Here is a 27083-nt window from a genome sequence, read left to right on the forward strand (position 1 = left end):
AGTGTGGGGTGCACATGGGCTGGGGCAACTGCAAGCGAGACGGGACCCAGCGGGTTCTTTTGCAGCTGGAGAGAAAGAACAGGAGTGGGAGGGGCCCAGCCAGCTGAGGGAGAGGGACCTGCCCCTTACTCCTGAAGGCCCAGCTGTCCTAGGAGAGCGAGACCAAAGGGTGATATGGGGGGCAGCAGCGGCCTCATGCCCATCATGTGAGGGGCTCCAAGTTTAAGTAGACAGGCTTCTGCACGGGTGTCATCTGTGGGAGACACCAGGCAGGCAGGTCGGGCAGATGGCTGCTGCAGCCCTGGTGCCTGGAAGTCCTGGGGCTGGGTCTTGGGGGCTATGGGCCAGAGGGAAGGCCACCGCTCTGGTGTGCTGTGCAGCTCCTCGCAGGTCTGGCCAGATGGGGGCACACAGAAACCATGCCTGCTACCTGGGCTCTGGGGGCAGAGTGCGCTGCACTAGGCCTGGGTGGGGCCCACTCTGGTCCTGCTGGCCTGGGCTCCCGGCAGTAGCAATGTCCCCCCCTCTCGGCTCAAGGTCAGGCTGGAGGCCAAGCTGTCCCCTGCATCTTTAGCCTCTGCAGTCTCTCCTCCTGGTCTTCAATGCTGGAAGACTCCCTCAGAGAAGAAAATCATGCGGGGGGGGGGCGGTGTCAAGGGAATCCCTTCAGCAAAACGGCTCAGCATGAGCAGCATGGGATCCCACATTTGTCAATACAACGTGAATGCATCAGATAGGAAGCATCATCGTAATTCCCTTTTACTAACTTAGTGTCTTTAGGAAAGGTGTGTTTGTCCTCTCCAATGGCTTCTAGTCTATGATTTTAAGCAACAAACACAAGTAGATGGGACATCTGGCATGGTCCATCGGAAATTGGAAAGTGTGAAGTCACACTGCTTGGGTGAGGGAAATGGGAGGGAACCTCTCCAGAGGGAGGGCATGCAATTACCCAAATCTTAAGACAGCAATCAACACTTTCTGTCTTTTAAATGAAGCCAAGTTAAATAAAACTGACTTGTTTTTTTTGAAACTTTTTAAATGCAGAGGTTTATTTTCTTTTCTTTTTTTGTGAGGAAGATCAGCCCTGTGCTAACATCTGCCAATCCTCCTCATTTTTTGCTGCGGAAGACTGGCCCTGGGCTGACATCCGTGCCCATCTTCCTCCACTTTACATGGGATGCTGCCACAGCATGGCTTGCCAAGCAGTGCGTCAGTGCGCGCCCGGGATCCTAACCGGCGAACCCGGGCTCCCCGCAGTGGAGCGCGCGCACTTAACCACTTGCGCCACCCGGCCGGCCCCTAGAGCTTTATTTTCAATGTTATTCCTTTTTATATAAAAGTACACAAGCTTGCCAAATGCCTGCCTGCGGATGGCGCTAGAGAGGGGCATGTGGCTGAGCTGCGTGTGGACAAGGATTTCATGCCTCTCACCCATCTCCTCTTTACCCAGCGAAGCCCTGCCAGGGTGCTGTGGGAGGTATTGTTTGCATCGAGTCTGTAAAACCTTGATGATGGCCACTGGGGGGCATCTGGCTGGGAAACTCATTTGGTTTTTCTCTTCATTTGAGGAGGAAAAAAAAATCACAGAAAAAATTTTTTTCTTATTTTTATTCAGGCTTAAAATTGTTCCCAATCTAGTGCGGATACTCCATATAATTCTGGGAACTCAACCAATTCCATCCAGGAAAGAACCAAGGGGCAACGTGGATGACAGCCCAAGAAGTGAACTTTGCTAACTTTGGACACTGTGGGTTCTAGAGCGACGCTGGTCTCTGTCCACCCTTCCCCTGCCCTAGGCGGGTCGCCTGCCCCTTTGTCCCTGAAGTAGGCACGTGGCCTTTGAAGGTTCCGAAAGAGAAGCGCTCACCAATCAGTGACCACAGCCAGGACCCCCTGCCCTAAGGAGCTCTCCTCCAGCAAGGGCGCCCTCTGTGGGCTTTGGGGGGCTGCTCTGCCCTTCCATACTCCTGGGTCGGAGATCTCTGTCCCCCTCCCATGTGAGCCACTTTCGGAGGATCAGGAGAGCCTGTTCTCCAGTCCAGCCCCTCATCCTAAAGATGGTTGCGGGAGACGGGCCAGGAACCGCGTTTCCGCACTTCTATCATTTTATTAAGCGCCGACTATGTGCGCTAGCACCACGAGACCCACTGCGCGCAGCCTCACGCTCCGGGGCCCCAGCTCGCCCTGGGCCTGCCCGGCAGGTGGGGCGGCCCCACCTTGTGCTGGACACTGCCCGCCCCGCGCCGCTTGGTCCCCGTGGCGCTCCGCCACGGCCGGGGACGGCGCCCAGGGCCACGTGCGCGGGGGACGGGTCGGGCGCAGGGTCTTGGAGTGGCGCAGCCGGCAGTCCGAGGGGCCTCCTCTCGGCCCGACCCCGCGCCCGCCCCAGGTGGGGTTCTCCCCTGCGATCAGCCGCCTCCGCAGGCTCTTCCTCCAGCGGCTGTTCCCTCGGTCCGGGACTCACCGCGGCGTCGCTGGGACCCCGACCACCAAAACCCCCTCGACCGCCTGGGCACCTGCCTCTGCGCCGCCGCCGTGAGTTCCGCCACGTCCGGAACTCTGTGGGCGCCCATAGCAACGGGACGTAGTGCCATTGCTACGGGGAACTGACGTAACACGGGGCGCACACGCGCCAGCCCGTCAAGTTTGTCCCTGACCGGCCCCCGGCATCAGGCGCCTCGCCCCGACCCGCCCCCAGAACCAGCACGAGCAATCGCAGCGCCGATGCTGATGACGTCACGATCCTCGGGGCCAATCCTAGGGCCGCGACCCTCACGCGCTTCCGTCGCCCGGGAGGAAGGGGCGTGTGTCGCGTCTGCGCAGTGGCTCTGACCGCCGGCTCGCGGCGCGTGGAGGCTGCTCGGAGACGTGCGCGTCTGCTGGGCCTCGGGTCCAGGTGGCTGCGGCGGCCCTCGGCGCTCGCGGGCCATGTCGTGGCTCTTCGGCATCAAGGGCCCCAAGGGCGAAGGCGCGGGGCCGCCGCTGTCCCTGCCGCCCGCGCAGCCCGGGGCCGAGGGCGGCGGGGATCGCGGCGCGGGGGACCGGCCAGCGCCCAAGGACAAATGGAGCAATTTTGACCCGACGGGCCTTGAGCGCGCGGCAAAGGCGGCGCGCGAGCTGGAGCACTCGCGTGAGTGTGGCGGCGCGGGCGGGGCGCGGGGGCCTCCTCCGCCGAGAGCCATGTTACGGGCGCCCGGGCTTGCGCCCATTTGCAGTCTGTAGCCCCTCGGTCGTGCGAACCGTCAGGCGGCAAGTGGCTGTCGGCAGTCTCGCTCGTCGGGTGAGGGGCTGGTCTCCAGGAACGCTCCTGCCAGAGCCACCCTGGTGGGGGGAGGTTTGGGCTTCTGTCACCCTCTCACAGCTTCCCAGCTGCCACATGTTCCTCAGGTGGAGAAACCGGTGTAGAGAGGACTTGCGGAGGTTACAGGTAGCAGGTGCCGGAGCTGGACCCTAGTCTTCGGTCACTGCCAGTGCTGGAGCTCTTTCCGCCTCTTGCTGCCTCCACGTGGAACGGCCATGGCGTGGCTAGAGGGGGGGCCCGTTTGTTGGTGGTTGCTAGCAAGTTTCCACTTAAGGAGGGAAGCACACTTGAGGGTCATTGGTTTTAAGGAGAATATAGCAGATTTGCAAGTATTATCGGAAAACCTTGGCGTTCAGGTAGGCGAGTCTGTAAAGCAGCAGGTCAGACAACCCTAGCCCAGCCTGATGACTTTTTTGACCCAGGGCCTGCAAGGCATCAGCAGTGACTGGACCTTTGCTAAGCCCACGTCTTTTCTCCCAATTTTGTTTTCTTCTGTGGCCTTAACGATTTGTCTCAAGAAGTAGTGTGTGTTTAAGACCCTGGAATGTAGAAGATGGTGAATAAATACTAATTGAAACAATATAAGTGATCTCAAACTTTTGTTTAAACAGAGCTGCCTTTTTTTCAAAGGAGATCCTGTAGAGAAGCCTTGTTGTAAGCAGGTATAAGCAGAGTCTTCCCTATTCAGGAGGGAGAGGCCTGGCACTTTGTTGCTCAATCCCCGCCCTTCCCCTGGTGGCTACAAGAACATCCTGAGCCAAGGTCTCTGGGCCTGCCTGGCTCTCAGATCCCCAGGGGGCCATTCAAAACATTTAGATATTTGTGTCCAGACCCAGGACAGCCTGTTTCCTTAGGCCTAGCTGGAACACCCCCCACCGGAGATGCTGTATTAAACTTTGTAGATAATCTTAATTGTCAGGTTGGGCTGAGAAACAATGGATGGGCTTCAAGGCACTTCACGGGGATAACAGACTTTTGAGATGTGATCTAAGTTCTTGTTAAAGGCTTAATCGGGAAGCAGCTCTCTACTCCAATTCCTGGCGTTTCATCCATTCACCATGCCCAGAATTTCAAAGTTTTCCCACTTTTGGAGGCTGAATTCTGACTGTTGGCCCCCAGCCCCATGCAGTTGTACGGGCCTGTGTGAATAGCCTTGGGTGTGTCTGAGAGGAGCAGCTCCCTCCTTGTCTACTCATGCCTCCGAATTGCTCCCAGGTCTTTTGCACTGGCCGCCCAGAGCTCCTGCCCCAGAACATTCTCCCCTGGGTCCCCAGGGCTTTGGCCTCTGCTCTTCTGTGATCAAGCTGTCATTTCCCCACCAAGCAGCATCTCCTGCAGAGTCCCCAGGGGCCACCGCCTGGAGTTATGGTCCCCTCATCAGTCCCCCAGTCTCCACATCTGAATACTCTGTGCCAAGTGTGGACTCTACTTCATTTTTGTCCCTGCCTTCCTTCCTGGCCTCACTGCTGGCCAGTGGGAGAGCTTCACCCTCATGTGCCACCCCTTCCTATCCTGAAACCCTTCTTCCCAGGGTGCTTTGTGCCCCTTTGCAAGTCCATCTTCTCCAGATGCTCCAGTTCACAGGCAGCAGTGCCTGCTGAGCTTGGCCTGAGCCTGCTCTTGTTCGACCTCACTGCTCTCTCCAAGCAGACTGGAGATGTCCTTGGCTGCTTCTGACAGCGTGACCGCCTTTTCTGTTCCTCGGGGCCCAGCCCAACGTTGCCTTGTTCCCCAGGTCTCCTGGGCCCTCCTGTGAGGCCTGAGCAGCACACTTGGCCTTGAGCGGTCTCTGTGCCCCCGTCCACTGGGCTGTGTGCTCCAGGAAGGTGGGTGCCTAAAAGAGCTCCTTGCCTGCAGCAGGTACTAACCGACACTCTGGAAGCACGTCTCCTGGTACAGGAGGGTTTCAAGGTGATGAACTGCTGTCATTGGTATTGAAATTGCAGCTTGTGGTCAGTGGGGCACGTGGTGCCAGGCCCTGTGCTGAGCAGTTTACCTGCTTTCTCTCATTTCGCTCCTCCAGGAGTCAGGGAGGGAGGGAACTCTAATCACTGCATTTTCAGGTGAGGTGCTCAGAGAGGTTAACCTGGTTTGCCAAAGGTCACATTGTGAGTAAACAGTGCAGCTGGGATTCGGTCCCAGCATTGTTGGCCTGTGACACCCGTGTTCCTGTCTGTTGAGATCTCCACTCCCTCCCAGTCTGAGTCAGCTGTTAAAGGGGCTCCCCAAGTCTGTTCAGCCCTTGGCTTCATGGCTTTCTAAGCTCACAGTGCAGCGGGACGGGACTCTGGTGCCTTCCTTACGTGATCTGTGCCTCTGGTCACCAGAGACCCAGGGGAGAGCCTTGTAGTGGGGCTCCAGGAGGTGGCAGCAGCCCAATCCTGACCAGCTCTGAGGGTCCCCCCCAAGCTTTGACACTATGTTCATGCCAAACCGCACACCCCAGCAGACCATGCAAATACAAAAGCTTCTGCCACGCTCGTCTAAATGCGTGGGTGTGCTTACAGCTGTAGTTTAACTCCAAAAAGAAAAAACCAGAACTGTAAACAGATGTTACACTTTAGTTAATGATGTGTTTGCTGAAGTTTGGGGATGACCAGTACTAGGGTCTGCAGCTTACTTTGAAGGCTTCAAAAAGTAAGATGGATTGTGGGGGGTTAGAAGGATGGACGTGTGGGAAGCAAAGGGAGCCAGCTGGGGCCATTGTAGCATTGGGGAGGTAGGTTCACGGGTCCCACCTTCCTCCCGCGCTCTCACATGGTAGAAGACTTCTTTGGTAAAATACCGTGCACGGGAGAACCATATCATCACAGAAATATTTGAGAGCTCTGATGCGTAGGGTTTTCCCACTAGGAGAGTATCGGAAGTCTCAAATGTAGACAGGTGTGAACCCCACCTTATGAGCAAAATACATGTAGAAGATGCTTATGACACACGGGGTGAAGAACCGTCACCCAGCATGCTTTGCTTGTTTCTGATTTAATTCTCGTTTACTTATTCATCCTCCCGCCTGCTTGTGCTTGATAGCAGATCCATGATGATAGGTACTGAAGGCTTAAGAGTGTACATACCATAGGAAATAAAGGACATTCTGGCCACAGGCTTGCTTTTTGTGTAATTAGGAAACAGCCGCCATGTTGGCTCTCCTCCTCTCGAGAGGCCTAGGCCAGCCCTTCTGATGGAGCCCTCACTCCAGAACGTGACAGTCCCCCGGGGGATAGGACCTGGCATGCAGGGCTTTCCTTTGGGGATAGAGAAGACACAGGTGACGAGAAGGGGGCCTTCAGAGGGAAGGGTCACTGAACAAGGCCTGACCAGGAACGAGGGTGGGTGAGGCGAGCTGTGGTCTCCCTGGAAACCCCTTGGCGTGAGTACATGAATGCTCGCCCGGTGCACCGCTGCCCTGATGCCCGCCCTCCCGCAGGACACGCCAAGGAGGCGCTGAGTCTCGCGCAGATGCAGGAGCAGACTCTGCAGCTGGAGCAGCAGTCCAAGCTCAAAGTGAGTGGAGGGTGGGTGCTGGCTGGGGTGGACCGCGTGCCCTCGGCCCTGGGAGGGTCCTTGAGAGAGAAGTGCCCAAGAGCAGTGGGTACTCAGGCACCTCCTTCCCGCATTTGCCTTCTAGCTCATGGTTTGGAGGGAAACAGGGAGAGGTCAAAGACAGGCGCTGAGTGTGTGGCCTTAGTTCCTGCAGCACAACCACCGGGAAGGGCAGGCATAGGTGAGGATGGTCTGGTCTCCCCGGGCAGATTCTCACCTAGTTTCTCTGCACTCGCATAGTGAGCCTAGAAAAGGCCTACACTCTGCCCTCCATCCTTGGCTGTTGTAAAGGCTTGTCAAAAAGTGAGCACGTGACATAAGCCAGTGTGAAAACAGTGTCAAGGAGGGGAGTGATAGACACCCCAGGAGACTGTCTCATCCTTTGGGACCCAGCCCCATCCGTTTTCCTGGCACTTCTCTCTGCCCGCGGGTCTGGGTCCTCCTGGATTTGGTGCGGGTGCAGCTGAGACCCAATGGGCCTGTGGGGGTGCTGGTCCAGGCTGTGTTTTCTGGAAGCACCTCCTGCCCTGCCCAGGTGCTGCACAGACCTGTCCAGCCCCTTCGGAGCCCACCTGGGATGCAGGAGAGGGTTGTTGAGGTAGCATGGGCCCTGAGCTCAAAGTCCTGAGCACGAGGCCTTACCAGGCCCTGGGCTCGCAGCAGCTGGTCTGTGCCGTAGGAATACGAGGCCGCTGTGGAGCAGCTGAAGAGCGAGCAGATCCGCGTGCAGGCTGAGGAACGGAGGAAGACTCTGAGCGAGGAGACACGGCAGCACCAGGCTGTAAGGGCCATGGGGTCACTCGGGCACAGGGAAGCCTGGGTGACCAGGATGGGGAGCTCTTGGGGTGCACCATGGGCCCAAATGCAGTCTGGGTCTGTTATTGACCCATCGAGGCCCTGGGATGACCTTGTGCAAACATCTAAGACCCATGGATTCCTCAGCACTGAGTGTGATGGGGAGCCCATGTGTGCGCGAGTGTGTGCTCGCTAACTCAGCAGCTGGAAGTGGGCAGCTCATCTCAGGCCACAGCGCCAGTGGAGTCGGGGTCCAGACGTTGGTTCCGGGTGCGTCCACCTGCTTCTCCAGCTGAGCTGTGTTCACGCTGTTCTCTCCCTCCCTAGAGGGCCCAGTACCAGGACAAGCTGGCCAGGCAGCGCTACGAGGACCAGCTGAGGCAGCAGGTAAGCTCGGTGCGCCTGCACTGAGGGGCCCACGTCTGTACCCCCCAAGAGCAGGGGGTGTCTCCTGGGGCACGTGAGCTTGGCACGCCTGCACTGAGGGGCCCTCCTCTGTCCCCGCCGAGAGCAGAGCCTCTCCTGGGGCATTTGAACTCTGTGCGCCTGCACTGAGGGGCCCTCTTCTGTCCCCCCCGAGAGCAGGGGGTGTCTCCTGGGGCACATGAGCTCGGCGCGCCTGCACTGAGGGGCCCTCCTCTGTCCCCGCCGAGAGCAGAGCCTCTCCTGGGGCATTTGAACTCCGTGCGCCTGCACTGAGGGGCCCTCTTCTGTCCCCCCTGAGAGCAGGGGGTGTCTCCTGGGGCACGTGAGCTCGGCGCGCCTGCACTGAGGGGCCCTCCTCTGTCCCCGCCGAGAGCAGTGGGTGTCTCCTGGGGCACGTGAGTTCGGTGCGCCTGCACTGAGGGGCCCTCCTCTGTCCCCCCGAGAGCAGAGGGTGTCTCCTGGGGCACGTGAGCTCGGTGCGCCTGCACTGAGGGGCCCACGTCTGTCCCCCCCGAGAGCAGGGGTTGTCTCCTGGGGCACATGAGCTCGGCACGCCTGCACTGAGGGGCCCACGTCTGTCCCCCCCGAGAGCAGGGGTTGTCTCCTGGGGCACGTGAGCTCGGCGCGCCTGCACTGAGAGGCCCTCCTCTGTCCCCGCCGAGAGCAGAGCCTCTCCTGGGGCAGGTGGTGGGCCGGAGTCCAGGGGCGGGCAGTAAGTGCTGGGTCCTGGGGGAGCTCTACTCGGACACCTGCGCACGCACATGGGAGGCACATGCCTCTAGGCTCTTGCCCCACTGTGCTGTGTGGCCTCCCCAGCAGAGGCAGGCTCCGGCCACTCTGAGGATTCTCCCGGTTGGGACCTGACTGGGAACCTGGCTGTGACAAGTTCATGGGGTGGGGGTTCAAATGTTTGTGACTGTTGTGGGTATTATAGCTTGTAAGTTTAACAGTCAGGCAAAAAACAGTGCTTTGTGAGGACAGCCATGAGTCAGGGCTGTGGGTGCCCCGAGGTCTGCCCTATGGCCGAGCTATGCTGGGGGCAGGGGCTCTTGAACCGTGCCCCACAGTGCGTGCATGTGCTGGCTGGTGTTCAGCCCCACCTGTGTCAGGCTGTGGGGTGTGCGGGCCCTGGGGCGCCCGTCCCTGAGAAGGTCAGAGCCCCCGGGGTGGTGGAAGCTTCCCTATGGGCCGAGCGGTCGACCAGCAATGTTGGTTGTTTCCTAATTTTGAAAGCTTTTCCCTTTTTTCTTCTCAGCAACTTCTCAATGAGGAGAACTTACGGAAGCAGGAGGAGTCTGTGCAGAAGCAGGAGGCCATGCGGCGAGGTAGAGTTGTCCGCTCTGCCTGGGGCTGTGTCCTTGGAGCCTGCCCCAGAGGCCGTGGCTTGAGAAGCGCTCGAGGGACGAGCAGGCAGTAGGCATGGGAAGGTGCTGCTTTAGGCACATGGATCCCCAGTAGCGTTTAATCTGTGTGCTTCCTGAGACCCATGCTGGGGGCTCTGCATTCTGCGGCTGGGGCTTCATAGCAGAAACCGGGGTGGGCTAGGCATTCTGGGGCCTGCTCTTCATTGGCAGCTGGGCACCCCCAGGGTTCCATGTGAGTTACTGTCCTGTGAGAAGGATTGCCCAGGCCTTGGGGTCTGAATTCAGGGCTCCTCTGTTGAGAGCCAGCCCACTGGAGGGGCCTGGCACTGGGGGTGGTCCACAGTGAGCAGAGCGCGGCCGGGCTACGGGGCTGGGAGCTGAGCGCAGCTCTCCCTGCCTTGTCCCGGGCAGCCACCGTGGAGCGGGAGATGGAGCTGCGGCACAAGAACGAGATGCTGCGGGTGGAGGCTGAGGCACGTGCCCGGGCCAAGGCCGAGCGTGAGAACGCGGACATCATCCGCGAGCAGATCCGCCTGAAGGCTGCCGAGCACCGCCAGACCATCCTGGAGTCCATCAGGTGAGGCCACGTCTCTGGAGGGCCCCCAGCAGAGCCATCGGTGGTGTAATGGGCGAGGAAGACTCCTCTTGGAACCCTTGCCCTTTCCCCAGCCACGTTGCCCTCCTGGTCATGTCACTGCTTCCCCTACAGGACAGCTGGCACCCTGTTTGGCGAAGGATTCCGTGCCTTTGTTACAGACTGGGACAAAGTGACAGCCACGGTAAACACCACTGCCACATCTTCCCCACGGTCTGTGCCAGGGCCCCCGCTGGGCCTCGTCCCTGTCCTGAGCGGTGTGAGTTCGCAGGTGGGGCGCTGAGCAAGCCTGTGGTTTAGGAATTGCTGCTGCCGCTCCCTCCCGCTCCACTCTCCTAGTCAACCTGATGGATGGGGCCTCTGGTTTGGGGGACTTAGAATGATTCAGTGTTGGCCCTGGCGGCGTTCAGTAAAAGGCGTCGAAACCCTTTTGGGTTTTCTCATCTTCTGACTGGAAGGAAGAAGTAGGACGGGGGTGCTAGAGCTTCATTTTACATCTTAGAAGCTCCTGCCCTTCGGAAAATGTAACTGGAGACCTGCCTGGCAGCTTCAACAGTGGGACCCAGCTGAGACTCTGAGGGTCAGGGAGACGTGCAGGGAGCCCCCTTCCAACCAAGCTTCTGGGAGGGTTTCCCACCCTCCAGTGGGAAGGAGACGTCAGCCCACCAAGGCCACTGGGCTCTGGGCACACATTCTAAAAGCCCAGTGGTCTGTGCACTGTGCTGCAGGGCTGCTCAGCACACAGGACGGAGGGGGCGTTGGCTAGAACTAGTTCCTGAAAAGCCACTGCCTCCACTAGTACTTCCTGTGTGTCGGCTCTGTGCTCTCCGCTGTTCTAGGCCGACTTGGTACCTGCTCATGTGGGACTGACACCCTAACGAGGGTCAGACAGTGAACCCACTGATCCTTAGTGCAGCGGCTGTGCCCCGAGGAAGCACTGCCAGGCATCCGGGGCCACTGTGTCCCTGGAGCCCCTTCCGCAAATGTCCTGCTCTGGGTATCGCTCCAGCCTCACTGGGGGTGATGAGGGGTAAGGTCAGGCTGAGCCTCGAGGAAAGCAGGTAGAGCTAGGGCTCCAGTCCAGGAAAGTTGATGCTGGTCAGACTGCTGGTTCATAAAATAGCCCCTTGGAGTCACCCAGCTGGGCCAGTGATGTGGGGTGTACAAGGGCTCCCATCGCATTCTTCTCAAATGTGTGTCAAGTAACACGCAGGGGACCCCTGCCCTTGGAGCTGCGGCTCGTAGTGGAGGCCCTGCTGAAAGTGGGTCCAGGGGAATCCAGCCTGTGGCCTGGCGGGGCAAGGTGAACTCGGCAGTTCCTCCCTGGCGTCTGAGCTGGGCCGCCTGGAGTTGGGTGTGGGTCTAGGCCTGGCCATGCCCTCTGCTCCCTGCTTTGCTCCCTGCTTCACACAGTGAGCTGCAGGGCTGCAGCCTCCTCCCAGCTGACCCTGTCCTGCCTCCCCCAGGCACCACTGCTCAGACCAGAACTCATGCAGGAGGCGGACCTGGCCTCAGGTCAAGGCTGCTTGCTGTGCACGGCCGTGGGCGTGGCTCCTGTGTCCTCCCTGAGCAGGTCCAGGAGGGGCATACGTCCAGGTCTGAGAGGGCAGAGCTGATGTGGGCTTGGCTGTGCTGGGTCTGAACCCCGCACCGAGCCTTCCAGCCCCCCGCACGCTCGTCTCCTGCCTGACTCTCCTCCTTGCCCGTCCCTACCGCGGGGCTCTGCGTTGCTCCTGCTGTGTCCTCGGTGCCCCAGCCCAGCACACAGGTGGTGCTCAGTGTGTGCTGCGCGCCTCGCTGTCCCAGGGGCTGCGGCATCCTGGGGAGGAGTCTGTAACCGGCACTGCCTCTCGGTATTGATGAGGAGCGCTGTCTTGCAATGAAATTGGAGCCGTTCTTTCCAGAACATCCATTTCACCGGTCATTTTTTCCTGGAGTATTTTAAAGTGCCCCATTTGCTCCAGGTCTCTCCAGCTGTCCCAGACATGCCTCTGGCGGTCTGTTCCTGTGAGGATCCAGACAGCACCTTCGTGTCACCTATGGTGGTGAAGTCCCTTCCGTCTGTCTTCACTTCAGAATCCCGCCCGTCTAGGGTGCCCTGTGGGCTAGTGGTCAGTCCTGGCTGCCCGCTGACAGACCCTGTTGAGAATTGGTGCGCAAAGCCCCCCCCGGCTGTCCTTCCTGTTTGATCAGCTGTCCCTGAGTCGAATGTCTACCTCCCTAGCAAGCTGGATAGACATGCGGAGGGGGTTGCTGGAGGAGGCAGGACACCATCTGAAGGTTGCTGGAATCAGAGCCAGGAGCCAGCCCCGGCCCCAGCCCTGCCTCCTCCTGGCATGTGCCCCTTCTCTGGCCCGAGTTTCGCCGTCTCGTCTCCTAAGAACCTCATTCATATGGTCTGAGTCATTGCTGCCTGCTGTGGTGGCCGAGCTGTTCATTTTGTGGGGAATAGTTTTTAGTTCTATTTTTAGATGTTGGTGTAGGTTCCGGGAGCCTCTCACTGCAGCTCCCAGTTGAGTGTCCTGTGCCTGTGCTCCCACTGTGGTGTTTGGTTTGTCCCCCATCACCCCAGGAGTCCCCTCACTTCTTCACGGTTGGAGCTCTTGTTGCCTGGACACTTTCTTAGGCCTGCTGGAACACACCCTCCAGTAGCTCTCTGAGAAAGGGCGTTTCTGATAAGCTTTTTGATATCTTGCTTATCTGGAACCTTCTTCCGCAGTCATATGTAATTGAGTGTCAGCTGGTAAGGGATTTGGGGTTGGAGACTCTGCCATCACTCGGCATGGGACAGGATGAGGCAGTGAGGGCTGTGTCGACTGCTGAGTGGTGCGGTGGGGTGGGCGTCACTCACCTTCTTTCTGCCCTGCTCTAGGTGGCCGGACTGACACTGTTGGCCATCGGGGTCTATTCCGCCAAGAACGCCACGTCCGTCGCAGGGCGGTACGTCGAGGCCCGGCTGGGGAAACCGTCCCTGGTGAGGGAGACCTCTCGCATCACGGTGCTGGAGGCGCTGCGGCACCCGCTGCAGGTGACTGTGGGTCCGGGCCTCACTGGGGCTGTGTCCCCGCGTCCCTTCTGGCGTCATAGCCAGACTGTGAACACGTGTCCTCCTTCCCCTTGACACGAGTCCTGTCCGCTCCCTCCTGCACGTTGGATTTGCTTTTCGCTTTTTCCTCCTCCATGCTGTCCCTGGGGGTGGTCTGTCCTCGTCAACACTGGGGGACCCTTTCCCTGCTCAGTCGCCTCTTGGGTCTGTTGACGTGAGCATCCCCCTAGGTAGCCTTTGGGTTCTTTACAAAATCCTGGGCTCCTGGGAAAGTCACTGGAAGTAGCTCGGGGTCAGCTGCCTGCCTCCTCGAATCGTGCCCCTCCTGAAGTGTGTCCCCCGCTGTCTGCGGCTGGACCTCTCTCTTGACTGCTCGTGCGCTGAGGGTGATTGAGAAGAAGGTCAGTAAAGAACCTGTGAGTCACCCAGCCCAGCAACACAGATGGCCTCACCTTCCAGTGTTCTGAAGCAGGGCCCAGGCACACGTATCATGGAGCGCAAGCTCCATGGCAGTTGTGTTTCCACGGGGCAGACCAGCTGCTGCCAGTGCTTGGGGGCTGTGCCGTGGGCTCTGCTGATGACCCTGACCGTCCCCCCGCAGGTCAGCAGGCGGCTCCTCAGTAAGCCTCAGGACGCATTGGAGGGCGTTGTCCTCAGCGTAAGTGGCACTGCTGTTCAGGGGCCGTAGCTGGGGTAGAATTTGCCATCTGAGCCCCAACCTGGGATAAGCTGCCTCTTGTGCTGGCCCAGGAGGGTCAGACTCGGCAGGAGGGCGTCCCGCAAACTGCTGTGTTCCCTGGCAGCCCAGCCTGGAGGCACGTGTGCGGGACATTGCCATTGCGACGAGGAACACCAAGAAGAACAGGAGCCTGTACAGGAACATTCTGATGTATGGGCCTCCTGGGACCGGCAAGACGCTGTTTGCCAAGGTGAGAGCACATGGCTGTGCAGGTGGGGCTAGGGTCCCTCAGGGGTCTCACTGGCCTGGGGTGGGGGGTGCCATGGGCAGAGGCTACAGCCACGGCTCTTGGGGAATGGGCACTGGGCGTCAGGGCACGTGGGAGGGGCAACCCCTCCCCAGCTCTTCAAGCAAGGGGCGTCTCCACACACAGCCAGCCCCCCTGTGCTGCGAATAGTGGGTGGGGGCAGAGGGGCAGACTGGCAGGCTATAAGGGGAGGACACGAGATGCACGCTGCCTTTTCCCCGCCCGCCCCTTCTTTCCCAGAAACTCGCACTGCACTCGGGCATGGACTACGCCATCATGACGGGTGGGGATGTGGCCCCCATGGGGCGAGACGGTGTGACTGCTGTGCACAAGGTCTTCGACTGGGCCAGCACCAGCCGGCGAGGGTGAGCAGGCTCCTGCTGGTCAGGGGGTCAGTGACTTCCCCACAGCCTGTCCCCGTGGTCCTGCACGAGGCCAGAGCAGCCTCTGCCATCTGGCAACACCCGGGGGCGGGGGTCTGAGGGAGAAATTCACCCCAAGCTTGGGTTCCTGGTGGTCTGTGCTCATCACAAGAGCCTCTCAGTGCTTCTGACCTTAAAATGTTTAAGATGAGGGGCTGCCAGGGGCCGGCCCCGTGGCTTAGTGGTTAAGTTCTCACGCTCCTCTGCTGGCGGCCCGGGTTCAGATCCCGGGTGCGCACCGACGCACTGCTTCTCCGGCCATGCTGAGGCCGTGTCCCACATACAGCAACTAGGAGGATGTGCAACTGTGACATACATTTATCTACTGGGGCTTTGGGGAACAAAAAGGATGCGGATTGGCAATAGATGTTAGCTCAGAGCCAGTCTTCCTCAGCAAAAAAATAAAAAGACGAGGGGCTGCCAGCCGAGTGTTTAATTTAGTGCCAGGTGAGGCGGTTGTGCACGTTCTAGTTGCTTTCTTGAGACCCCGGCACTTGGCACATCCGAGGCTGAGGTCTGGGATCCCCAGGACTGCTGAGGGCGGCATGTGGTTTGGGTTCCTGAAACGGTGGGTGTGGGTCTCAGTGTGATCAGTGCTTTAGCATCCTGACAGGGCAGCGCCTGTCCTGGGCGGCATCTGCCAGGCTCTGCACACAAGGCCCCACCCACACCTCATGCGGACCCCTCCCCTTCACAGCCTGCTGCTCTTCGTGGACGAAGCGGACGCCTTCCTCAGGAAGCGAGCGACTGTGAGTATTCTGAAAATCTCTGTCTGGCCTCGTGGGCTGGGCTAGCCACAGGCGACAGTCAGGGGCAGCGTGTCTAGTGGCGTGAGCAGAGTGAGGCATGGCTGGGCCCATCCTCCCAGGCCACGTCTGTGCACTCTGGGAAGGTCACTGGTAGTTTGTGACTGAGGCCTGACCGGAACCTGTTCCTCAGCTGCGCTCTCTTTGTAAATTGTGTTTGAGAAGCAGAAGTTGTACGTGTGGCATTTTTCAGAGTTTTCTTCAAGTTTAGGTTTGTAAAGATGCCATCACACTCCTGCTCCTGAAGGGGCGGAGGCTATGTCTTCCCAGGGCCTTGATTTAACTTCCCCTTGGCTGCTTGCAGAACCCTGCTGCTCAGGCCGGCTGTCTTCTCTCTGCAGGAGAAGATAAGCGAGGACCTCAGGGCCACCCTGAACGCGTTCCTGCACCGGACAGGCCAGCACAGCAGCAAGTGAGGGCCGCCCACTGGCGCGAGGCCCTGTGTGCAGAGCGCTTTCCTGCATCGTCCTGTTTCATCCTCACAGCAGCCTTCCACAGAGGGAAACTGAGGCACTGCTTGAGCTTACACGGCTGCTGCAGTACAGGGCCAGGAATAGGGCAGGCACATGCCAAGTGCCCACAGTGCCTGGGCAGCCTCCCCGCTCTGGGACATCCTGTGTTGTCCACCCGTGTGATGGGAATGGCCAGTTAAGGCACAGTGGGGTGTTTGTGGGGACCACTGAGGAGATGTGCTGGCATCTCTCAGGCAGAGCCAGGGCCAGTCCTCGTCCACAGGGCATTGCCCCTGGCTTCTGGCCAGCCCTTGGCATCCTGAGATGGGCTGTCTGGGTGCTCACCCCACACCGGGTGCCCTGGGCGCAGGTGGCCCCAAGGATGGGCTGGCTCTTTCTAGATCCCTAATCTTGCTCTTCTGCATTGGCGAGGCCCTTTCTGTCCCCTGTCCGCTGTTCACCAAGGGACACCCAGCGCTGCCGGTCTTCTGTGTGGTTGCCATCTCAGACTCATTGCCCTCACCTGCTGTGGCTGCTGCCAGCAGAGACCCCCCCACACCCCCCAGATCCGCGGGAGGCATGTCCACATCCCTGCTGAGTTGGCAGCTCCACTCAGCTGATCTCCAGGCCCTGTTGGAGGAGGGGCAGAGGTCTGTCTCAGACCCTGGGTCCCCATCCCTTTGCACAGCGAGGCTTACATGGCCATTCCATCAGGCTGGGCCTGAGGAGAAGCATGAATTGGGGCAGGAACAGCTGTCGGAGGGAGGGATGGATAGCAGAGAGCAATGCTGGGTCTTCCTGGGGTTTTCTGGGTTAAAAAGTTGCCAAATAGATTGTGTTAGAAAACTGTCCAGTGCGGTTTAAGAGGCCCCCCTCCTTGGGGAGCAGGGACTCAGCTTGCGCCGTCTCTGTTGGCCGCAGGTTCATGCTGGTCCTGGCCAGCAACCAGCCCGAGCAGTTTGACTGGGCCATCAATGACCGCATCGACGAGATGGTCAGCTTCGACCTGCCACGGCTGGAGGAGCGGGAGCGCCTGGTGAGAATGTATTTTGACAAGTATGTTCTTAAACCAGCCACAGAAGGAAAGCAGTAAGTGTCCTGGACGGCCCATGGCTGCTCCCTGTCCCGTCCTATTGGGGTCCCTCCAGCACCTCCTCCCACTGGTGCACCTAATCCTGACCCTGTGGTCTCACATGGGGCTCCATCTCCAGAGGCCCTGCTGGCCTCTGTCCTGTCCACCTGCTCAGCCCCCATGCCTCTGTCCTGCTCCCCACCAGCTTATTGACTCAGTAGCCCGTCGTCATGGACTAGCTGGTGTCTTTGTCCTGTTCTACTCGTTACACAAGTGCTTTCACCATGTGAGGCCTTTAAGGGAACACTCAGGCCCCGAGCTGCAGTCAGGCTCCGGATAGTGAGGGCCGCGGTGGCCAATTGCTGGACATTCACTGAGCTTGACTCAGACCACCGTATCGGTCATGGAGTTGCACTCTCACCATTGTCCACTGCCAACCCTGACTCACAGGAGCCTGGGGCCCCTGTTCTGCATGGCCCATCAGGTGGTGGGGAGCCCTCCACACTCGGTCCGGGCCACCCTCTCACCACTTCGTGCAGCCTGCTCCACATCAGTGAGGGCTGGTCTATTTCTAACCACCTCCAGGGGCCAGATCTCAGCAGCACTGACCTGAATCCCTCCTGTCGCTGGCGACACAGCCAGCTGCTCCTCTCAGTCGGGCTCTGCCTGCCTCTCTGCCCCCCTGCCCTTCTGCCCTCCGCTCCTCTGCCCCTCTGGCCCCTCTCATTTGGGCTCCGCCTGCCCCTCTGCTCCTCTGCCCGTCTGAGTCGGGCTCCGCCTGCCCCTCTGCTCCTTGCAGTCAGGCTCCACCTGCCCCTCTGCCCCTCTGCCCCTCTCAGTTGGGCTCCACCTGCCCCTCTGCCCCTCTGCTCCTCCCAGTCAGGCTCCACCTGCCCCTCTGCCCCTCTGCCCCTCTGCTCCTCTCAGTTGGGCTCCGTCTGCCCCTCTGCCCCTCTCAGTCAGGCTCCGCCTGCCCCTCTGCTCCTCTGCCCCTCTCAGTCAGGCTCTGCCTGCCCCTCTGCCCCTGTTGCCCCTTTCAGTTGGGTTGCACCTGTACCTCTGCTCCTGCTGCCCCTCTGCCCCATGCCCTCGAGCTCCATTACCTGGGCTGCTGCCTCCTCTGGCCCCGGTGGGCCCCAGTCTTCCCAGCCTCTCCATGGCCCACCCTAGCCTGACCACAGCCCATACGCTGCATGCGGTCTGAGTTCCTGAGGCCTTTTCCATGAGTGTCTGAGTGGTTCCTCTCAGGCCTTCAGCCAGACCTGAATGGGGAGGGAATCAAGGGTGCATGGATGCTGGTGTGACACTGCTCTGATTCGAGAGTGCTGGTCGTCCTCCCTTTGATTTCCTGCTCACGTATTTCAGCTCATCCCTGATGGAATTTCAGCTGCCGTGTTTGGGCACTGGGTGAGGTCTGGAGTGAGGGGGACCGGGACGTGGCCCTGCCCCCAGGGGTGCGCAGTGGGGCCATGCACGCTCAAGGAGCCCCGCCATTCTCACACATCCTGACTGGCCCTGCAGCTACCCCCAGAGCACCCCAAGCACTGCCGTCCTTCCTGCACAGCCCCTGCCTGGACCCCACCTCGGGCTCCAGGAGGAAGGGAAGTGCCCAGCAGGGAAGGAAGGGCCAAACGGGTGACCTGGCACCAAGAGTGGACATTGGGGCAGAGTTTGGTTCATTAAAAGGAGGGGTGTTTGGATGGGAGCCCTGCCCGTGGGTTCCCAACACACACACCCTAGTAGATGTCCCAGCCCTCCCTCCCTGTGGGTGCCCTGGGCATCACTAGGGAACTCCTCCTTACCAGGCGCTTGAAGCTGGCGCAGTTTGATTATGGGAAGAAGTGCTCAGAGATCGCACAACTGACGGAGGGCATGTCGGGCCGGGAGATCTCCCAGCTTGCTGTGGCGTGGCAGGTGAGTTGGGGACATGCGTCCCACAGGTGGGAGCTGGTCCCATCCAGAGTCCCTCAGAGTCATTTGAAGGCAGCCCGTGCTGGCACCTGCCTCCCCCTAGGTGTCTCTGTTGAAGGGTTTTCTGCACCCAGGTGTGATGTGGTGTCCTACTTTCTAGCCACCAGCTGCCTCTGCACCCACAGCGGGGAGAATGGGGCAGGGCTATCAGTGGCTTTGCATATTGTGGCCCACCTCATTATGTTTTAGTCCAAATCAGATGGGTTTCTGAACGAGACGGGCTCTCTGGCAACGAGTCACATGTCATATGGGCGTCAGAGTCCCACAGGCCCATGCTCAGTTTCTCAGGAACCTCTGGACTTTGTCCCAAGCTGGGGCCCAGGGCGGTCGGCTCAGGTGACTCTACAGACGGGTGGGAGGGCCAGGGGGACACAGCCTGGATCAGATGTGGACTGTCCCAAGAGCTGTGGCTCGTCAGAGGGCAGAGGAGATGAGGAACCGGAAAGTGGCTCTGACGTGACAAGGGGCCTGGGGTCTCCTTCCCACTTGGGGACTTCTGGCATTTAGGATTGTCAGCTCCGTTCGTGACGCCCGCTTGGGTGTTCTGGCTCTGAGGACAGGCTCACTGTTGGCTCCATCCCCGTGTTGGGGCTCAGGGCACACAGGCCCTAGTGGCTCTTGTTGTTCCCGACACCAGGGTTGCCTCTCTAAAATGTCCCAGCAGCGGTTCCACGGGCATCCCGGGGCAGGGGAGCCAGTTGACCCCCAGGAGCCTCGGGTGCAGCCATCTAGAAAGCATTCGCTTCTTGCTGGTTGCCGAGGAGAGGAGCCCTGCTGGGTGGAGGGTGCTGAGTAGCTCGTGTCTACAGCCAGCCTCCAGCTTTGTGCCAGCATCGCTGCCTCCACAGGGCCCCTGCTCGTTGTGTCTGAGGCCCTGTGGCAACCCGGCCACTGTACAGTTAGTAGTGCTTCTGAGCCCATGTGTATTTTATTAAGTAAACAGACATCTACTTTGATTTGCATGTCGGAGTCCAGATTCACGGGGACTGTGTTAGCCTGAGCCAGGTTTTGCTGCAGTAACAGACTCAGATCACAAACTGCGACTGACGTGGGTCAGCGGTGGGCTCTGCTCCAGGCTGTCCTTGCTAAGGACTCTCATGAGGGTAGCTCTGTTTCCACAACCAACAAAGTGGAGAAAAGGGTGTTTTAGTCAGCTCGGCTGCCATAACGAAATGTCACAGCCCAGGGAGCTTGAACACAGACATGTATTTCTCACGCTTCTGGAAGCTGGAGGTCCCAGGTCAGGGTGGGGTTCTGGTGAGGGCCCTCCTCGTGGCTTTCAGACGGCCGCCTTCTCGCTGTGCCTGTGTGGCAGAGACGGAGCACTCTGGTGTCACTTCTTATAAGCACGCTAGTCCTACAGGGATCGGGCCCCACCCTCATTACCTCGTTAGAGACCCCAACTCCAAATAACAGCCACGCTGGGGGTTAGGGCTTCCATGTATGCATTTGGGGGACACAAACATTCAGCCCGACAGTGGGTCATGCTCTGGCTCTCAACATTCCCACCAAGACCCAGCACACCTCCTTTCTCTTCACATCTCGTTACCCAAACCAGGTGACAGGCCCACCGCGTGCCTGGCGGATGGAGAGCTGGGGATGATCAGACCCCACGCGTGCGGGAGGAAGCGAGTGGACTCCAGGAACCCAGTGGCGCTCTCCCTGGGTGTCTGTCTCACACCAGGGTGTGTCTGGTCACTGGTCAGCTCAGTACGAGGCCTGGCTGTTAGTCCTGCCCTCTCCTGGGAGAGAAGAGGGAGATGCAGAGGAGGGGCCACCATCTCCGGAGGAGTGTGGTCGTCTCCCCTGACCCTTCTCCCTTTGTGTCCAGGCGCAGGGCTTGGAGCTGGGTGCTGTGGAGCTCCTCCCTCCAGGCTGTGTGCCGGCACCTCTCTGCACTTATCCCCTGAAGCCCACCTTGGTGGCGGGGCACAGACCCACTGCTGCTTCTGCTCCCACCGCAGTGGTTTTGTTAGTGCGAGTTCACACTTCTTACCACCCAGCTCACCTGTCATGGGGATTTACTGCCTTTTTTTTTTTAACATAAAATTTGCCATCTGAACCATTTTTAATCGTACAGTTCAGTGGCATTAAGCACGTTCACATTGTTATGCAACCATCACCACAATCTGTCTCCAGATCTTTTTTTTTTTTCTCCTGAGGAAGATTTGCCCTGAGCTAACATCTATGCCAATCTTCCTTTATTTTGTATGTGAGCTGTTGGCACAGCGTGGCCGCCAACGAGTTGTGTAGGTCCATGCCCGGGAACCGAACCTGGGCCACTGAAGCTGAGCATGCCGAACAACCACTAGGCCACAGGGCCGGCCCCTCCAGATCTTTTTTAGCCTCCCAAACAAACTGTCCTCATTAAACACCAACACCTCATTCCCCTCCCCCAACCCCCGGCAACCTCCATTCTACTTTCTGTATGAATTTGATGACTCCCGGTACCTCATACGAGTGGAATCATTCAGTATTTATCCTTTTGTGACTGGCTTATTTCACTCAGCATAATGTCCTCACGGTCTATCCATGTAGCATGTGTCAGAATTCCTTCATTTTTAAGGCTGAATAATAATCTGTTGTGTGGATATATCATATTTTGTTAATCCATTCAGCCGCTGATGGACACTTGGGCTGCTTCCACCTTTTGGCAGAGTGTGAACAATGCTGCTGTGAGCATGAGTGTGCAAACATCTCTTCCAGACCCTGCTTTCAGTTCCTGTGAGTGTGCACCCAGAAGTGGGATTGCTGAGTCATATGGTGGTTCTGCATATACTGCTTGAGGAACCTCCATAGTGTTTCCGGCAGTTGCTGCACCACTTTACATTCCCATCCACAGTGCACAGGGTTCCAGCTTCTCACATCCTCCCAACATGTGTTGTTCTGTGTTTTGTGGACAGCAGCCATCCTAGTGGGTGTGAGGTTGTATCTCATAGTAGTTATCATGTGCATTTCCCTAATGATTGCTGATGCTGAGCATCTTTATGTGGGCTTATTGGTAATGTGTATGTCTTCTTGGAGAAAAGTCTATTCAAGTCCTTTGCCCATTTTTGAATTGGGTTGTTTGTTTTTTTGCTGTTGGGTTTTACAAGTTCTTTATATAGTCTGGATATTAATCCTTTTTCATATATGTGATTTGCAAATATTTTCTCCCATTCTGTGGGTTGCCTTTTTTAGTGTCCTTTGACGCACAAAAGTTTTTAATTTTGATGAATTCCAATTTATGTCTTTTTTTTCTGTCACCTGTGCTTTTGGTGTCATAGCCAAGAAATCATTGCCAAATCCAGTGTCTGGAAGCTTTTCCCCTGGGTTTTCTTCAAAGAGTTGTATACTTTGAGGTCTTACTTTAGATGTTTGATCCATTTTGGTTTCATTTTTGTATGTAGTGTGAGGTAGGAGTAGGGCTTCATTCGTTTGCCTATGAATATCCAGTTTTCGCAGCACCATTAGTTGAAAAGACCATCCTTTCCCCACTGAATGGTCTTGCACCGTTGCTGGAAATCATTTAACCGTACGTGTGAGGGTTTACTTCTGGGCTCTCTATTCTATTCCATTGGTCTGTGTGTCTGTCTGTATGCCAGTGCCACACTGACTTGATTACTGTAGCTTTCTGGTAAGTTTTGAAATCAGGAGGTGTGAGATCTCCAACTCTGTTCTTTTTCAAGATTAATTTGGCTATTCAGGGTCCCTTGAGATTCCATATGAACTTTGGGATGGATTTTTCTATTTCTGCAAAAAACATCATTGAAATTTTGATAGGGATTGCACTGAATCTATAGATTGCTTTGAGTAGTATTGACATCATAACAGTATTGTCTTCCAGTGCGTAAACACAGATATCTTCCTAGATTTTGCTATCTTCTTTAATTTCTTTCAGCAATATTTTGTAGTTTTCAGCATACAAGTCTTGCACCTCCTTAGTTAATTTCTAAGTATTTTATTCTTTTTGATACTATTGGAAATGAAATTGTTTTCTTAATTTTCTTTCTGGATTGTTCACTGTTACTGTATAGAAACATAATGATTTTTGTGTGTTAATTTTGTATTTGCCACTTTGCTGAATTTATTACTTTTAACAGTTTTGGGGGGAATCTTTAGGATTTACTACATATAAAATTATATCACTTGCAAACAGATAATTTTACCTTTTCCTTTCCAATGTGGATCCCTTTTCTTTCTTTTTCTTGCCTACCTGCTCTGGTTAGAACTTGCAGTACTCTGTTGAATGGCAGTGGTGAGGGTGGGCACCCGTGTCTTCTTCCTGATCTTCGAGGAAGAACTTTCAGTCTTTCACCTTTGAAATGATGTTTTCTCTGGGTTTTTCATATATGGCCTTTATCATGTTGAGGAAATTTCCTTCTATACCTAGTTTATTGAGTGTTTTCATCATGAAAGGGTGTTGAGTTTTGCCACATGCTTTTTCTGCATCAATTGAGATGACCATGTGGTTTTGTCCTTTGTTCCGTTAGTGTGACATGTTAACTCTGATTGATTTTCCTGTGTGGAACCATCCTTGCATTCCAGGAGTAAATACCACCTGGGCATGGTGTATGATCCTTTCAATATGCTACTGAATTTGGTTTACTAATATTTTGTTGGGTCAATATTCATAGTGGGGTATTGGTCTGTAGTTTTCTTGTTGTGTTTTTGTCTGGTTTTAGTATCAGGGTTATGCTCATAGAATGAGTTAGGAAGTGTTCCTTCTTCTTCAGTTTTTTGGAAGAGTTTGAGAAGGATTGGTGTTAGTTCTTTGCAGAGCATTTGGTAGAATTCACCAGTGAAGCCATCAGGTCCAGGGCATGCCTCTTTTTTTTTTTTTTTTTGTGAAGAAGATTAGTTCTGAGCTAACATCTGTTGCCAGTCCTCCTCTTTTTGCTGAGGAAGGTTGGCCCTGGGCTAACATCTGTGCCCATCTTCCTCTACTTTATATGTTGGACGCTGCCACAGCATGGCTTGCTAAGCAGTTCGTAGGTCCATGCCCAGGATCCGAACCTGCAAACCCCGGGCCACCGAAGCAGAGCGCGAGAACTTAACCACTACACCATCGAGCTGGCCCCTTGCCTTTTTTTAAAATAAACTTTTAAATATTTTTGAGTAATTTGAGGTTCCCAGAAAATTTGCAGGGATAGCACAGGGCGCTCTCGTGTGCCTCTTGCCCCCTTGCCCTGTTGTGAATGTCTCATCACGAGGCACATTTGCACATCACTACTGCCTCCCCCTTGGACTCCATCTCACCCCAGGACCCCATCCAGGATTCCCCATTACATTCAGTTGTCAGGTCTCCCCAGGCTCCTCTGGGCTGTGACAGTTCCTCACATGTCCCTAGTTTATGATGATCTTGGCAATTTTGAGGAGGGCTGGTCAGGTGTTACGTAGAAGGTCCCTCTGGGTTTGTCTGATGTTTTTCTCATGATTAGACTGGGATTGTGGGTTTCAGGAGAACCCAGAGGTGAGGTGCCCTTCTGGTCACATCATATCAGGGGTACCTGACATCCACATGACATCAGAGAGACCTTGGCCTGGATCACCTGCTTATGGTGGTGGCCGCCAGGTCTCTCCACGGCAAAGTCACTGTTTTCCCCTTTTCCTCATGTATTTGGAAGTGCATCACTAAGGCCAGCCCCTTGGGTGAACGTGTCAGCTTCGGTGCTCTGAGATTCCAGAAGGAGCAGCTGCACTCCCTCTACCTGCCCCTTTCCGCGAGGAAAGCTCAGACCCTGACCCACGCGAGCCCCAAGGCCAGAGCGCTCCCCGTAGGTCTCTTCCCTTCTGTCCTCTCCTACTGTTCAGAGCCCGTGTGCTCTGAAGAGGCGGCAGGGGCAGCCCCTCTCTCCACAGCTTTGCCTTGGCACTGAGGACGGCCATGTCCTGAGGACAGGGCCAGCCTGTGTGAGCAGAGCAACTGATCATTTTAGATGGTGGGAACTTGCTCACGATGCCCCACATGGGCCAAAGCCGCTCAGGTCGCTGGAGGGAGAGAGCTGGACTGGCTCAGGCCCCCCTGAGCTTGGTGGACACCGAGTGCTGTCCTCACACTGGCCGTGTGTCACACCTCCGGCAGAGTGACAGGCTAGGTGACAGGAAGCAGGTGGGGCACTGTGTCATCTGGGAGGGGGGGCGGCCTGGCCACAGGTGACCTGCCTGGTAGTTGAGGTGATGTGGACAATACAGGGGCCCGAGTAGCAAAACTTAGGTGCCTGCACCCATGCCTGCCAAAGTTTGGAGTGGGATTCCTGGGCAGTGGCCTGGCTTTCAGCAGCCCACGGTTCTGGGAGGACTGTTTGCAGACAGTGGGGGCCCTGTGAGAGGTAGGTCCTGGTGGATGACAGCTACTAAGTGTTCGGGGGCAGTTTGACCTGGTGAGGCCACTCTGACTCAGTCGGAATTGTTGGCGCTCCTGGGGAGCTCTCTGCCCGGATCCTTGCCGTCCCCTTGGTGTCAGAATGGACCTGCCCCCGAATGGCCTATGGTGGTTCTGCTCTCTGCCCTGGCTCTGAGGGCAGCTCTGCTGTCCATGAAGGAGGGGCCCTCCAGGTCAGGGCGTGGGGTGGGGGGCTGCTTCCTGACAGCTGGCCTCAGGCTTTCTGCTTGTAGCAAGTCGTTGAGAAACTCAGTGGGCGAGAAGGCAGCCTGATGGCAGCCGGGACGCAGGCAGGGCCGTGGGCGTTACCGGGACGGCAGCCACCTAGGCTGCGGATTCGCCTGTGACTACACGTGTGTGGGCACACTTACATGCACGGGGGGTGAGGAGTGTGCTGTGGGCATGTCAGAAAGGCCAGTATCCTCTTGAGGCTGAGTGCAGGCCCAGGGGGAGGGTGCTGGCCAGCCATCTCTCTGGTGGACTCAGCATCCCAGGCTTTGTATTCTACCTTCCCCCGCCCCGCAGGAGGCCTTCCAGTTGTGGAGGGCATCTCCAAGAGACGGGCTCACCGGTGGGGGCCAAGTGGCAGCAAGGGTGGGTCTGGCCCTGTCCTGCAGGATAGACAGTTCCTGGTGACTTGTGGGCCCTGAAAGCCTGAGGCCGGGAGACCCTTGCCTCGTGCAGGCAGCCTCTCTGGTGCCCTCCCTCAGCGCTCTTTCCCTGCTAGGCCATGGCATATGCCTCGGAGGACGGGGTCCTCACTGAGGCCATGATGGATGCCCGGGTCCAGGACGCCATCCAGCAGCACCAGCAGAAGATGCAGTGGTTGAAGGCCGAAAGAGCTGGGCTCGAGGGCAGCCAGCCTCCGCTCCGGAGTGCACGGGCTGAGTGAGCTGGGCCTGGACGCCTGGGGCACACGCCCCACGGTGTCGCCAAGAGGAAGCACCAGCACCCAGGTGCCCATGTCTCCTGGCAGCCGTTGGGGGCACTGCGTGGCCACCCACCTCCCCCGCATTTTTAATATTTCCGCAGTCAGCACTAAAGGCCTCTGCTCAGGACCAGCTGCAGCTGTGGCATCTTTGTGGTGGGCAATCCCCCAGTCTGCCCCCTCCAGGCTGTGATGCTGGCTGGGGAGGGCCAGCATGGGTGGGGGCCTGACTGCCCAGTCCCACCCGGGACCAGAACTGAGCACGGAGTGAGCAGAGCAGGCTCCTGTGCCGCCCAGTCAGAGCTGCCCACCACTGTATTGGGGAGAGGGGGTTGCCTCACACACGTCTGTGACCGTGATAGACCCACCGGAATGGTGATAAACCCAGGCTGGCTGCGCCTGAGGCCACTGGCCAGGGACGTCCGGTGCTGGGGGACTGCCCTGGCCCAGAGGAGCCACAGCTCTCCCTCAAGTGGAGTTGGGGTTTTTTTATCCAGAATCTAATAAAAACTTGACATGGTACCTTACAGTGTCTGTCTCTCATGGCTGACGCGAGGGGTCACCAGGTCAGGTGAGAGAAGAAGCGGAGGCTGGAGCTTCTGGAATTTACTGACCAGCAGGGGTGGGGTCACAGTGAGGCGCCCGACCCGGGATGCCCTGGGCAGGGTGGCTACACTTGCCACAGCGGGGCTCAGGGGCCTTATTGCTGCTGGGCTGGGGCCTTCCTCAGACCCCTGCCCCCCGCCTCCCCACTGCAGCCCACGGACGCCCCGGTGCAGATGTGGGTGCGGCCGGGCTCCCGCCCCTTCCCCGCCGAGATCCTGTCCCGACCTCACTCCCCTCCGCCAGAACTGGATCCGAAGCCGGATGCGCGACGGGCGCACAGGGGACAGCCGGTTTTAAGTAGCAGTCGTGGTCCCAGGCCTGGCGCAGGCAGGACTGCGGGGCGCGGGTGGCCCGACCGTCCCCGGCGTCCCCGCCCCCACTCCGGGCACGCCGCACCCCGGTCCCCGAG

General features: G+C 57.6%; 1 protein-coding gene across 4 annotated transcripts; it reads left to right on the forward strand.

The window, feature by feature from the left end:
* Nucleotides 1-2858: 2858 nt before the first annotated feature.
* Nucleotides 2859-26591, forward strand: LOC131412706 (ATPase family AAA domain-containing protein 3). 4 transcript variants are annotated; one of them, XM_058552649.1, is made up of 17 exons: nucleotides 2860-3130; nucleotides 6726-6802; nucleotides 7521-7622; nucleotides 7964-8023; nucleotides 9318-9387; nucleotides 9838-10003; nucleotides 10136-10205; nucleotides 12894-13049; nucleotides 13669-13725; nucleotides 13871-13996; nucleotides 14294-14418; nucleotides 15173-15224; nucleotides 15623-15693; nucleotides 16655-16822; nucleotides 18611-18719; nucleotides 21395-21500; nucleotides 23727-25861. In XM_058552649.1, exons 1-17 carry the CDS (start codon nucleotides 2929-2931, stop codon nucleotides 23810-23812), a joined length of 1803 nt encoding a protein of 600 aa, XP_058408632.1. In that variant the 5' UTR covers nucleotides 2860-2928; the 3' UTR covers nucleotides 23813-25861. The 4 variants fall into 4 exon arrangements, with proteins under 4 accessions (XP_058408634.1, XP_058408632.1, XP_058408635.1 ...); XM_058552651.1 differs by lacking the exon at nucleotides 13669-13725 and having other exon boundaries at nucleotides 2859-3130; XM_058552652.1 differs by lacking the exon at nucleotides 21395-21500 and having other exon boundaries at nucleotides 2862-3130.
* Nucleotides 26592-27083: the final 492 nt, after the last annotated feature.

The sequence above is a fragment of the Diceros bicornis genome, chromosome 13 (genome assembly GCF_020826845.1).
Source record: "Diceros bicornis minor isolate mBicDic1 chromosome 13, mDicBic1.mat.cur, whole genome shotgun sequence".
Lineage (NCBI taxonomy): Eukaryota > Metazoa > Chordata > Mammalia > Perissodactyla > Rhinocerotidae > Diceros > Diceros bicornis.

What these genes read in the sequence shown, in the direction of transcription:
- LOC131412706 (XM_058552649.1), top strand. Translation starts at nt 2,929, where the DNA reads ATGTCGTGGCTCTTCGGCATCAAGGGCCCCAAGGGCGAAGGCGCGGGG. An exon ending in GGGACAAAGTGACAGCCACG is followed by an intron (nt 10,206 to 12,893) that starts GTAAACACCACT and finishes GCCCTGCTCTAG; the next exon opens with GTGGCCGGACTGACACTGTT. An exon ending in GCAAGACGCTGTTTGCCAAG is followed by an intron (nt 13,997 to 14,293) that starts GTGAGAGCACAT and finishes CTTCTTTCCCAG; the next exon opens with AAACTCGCACTGCACTCGGG.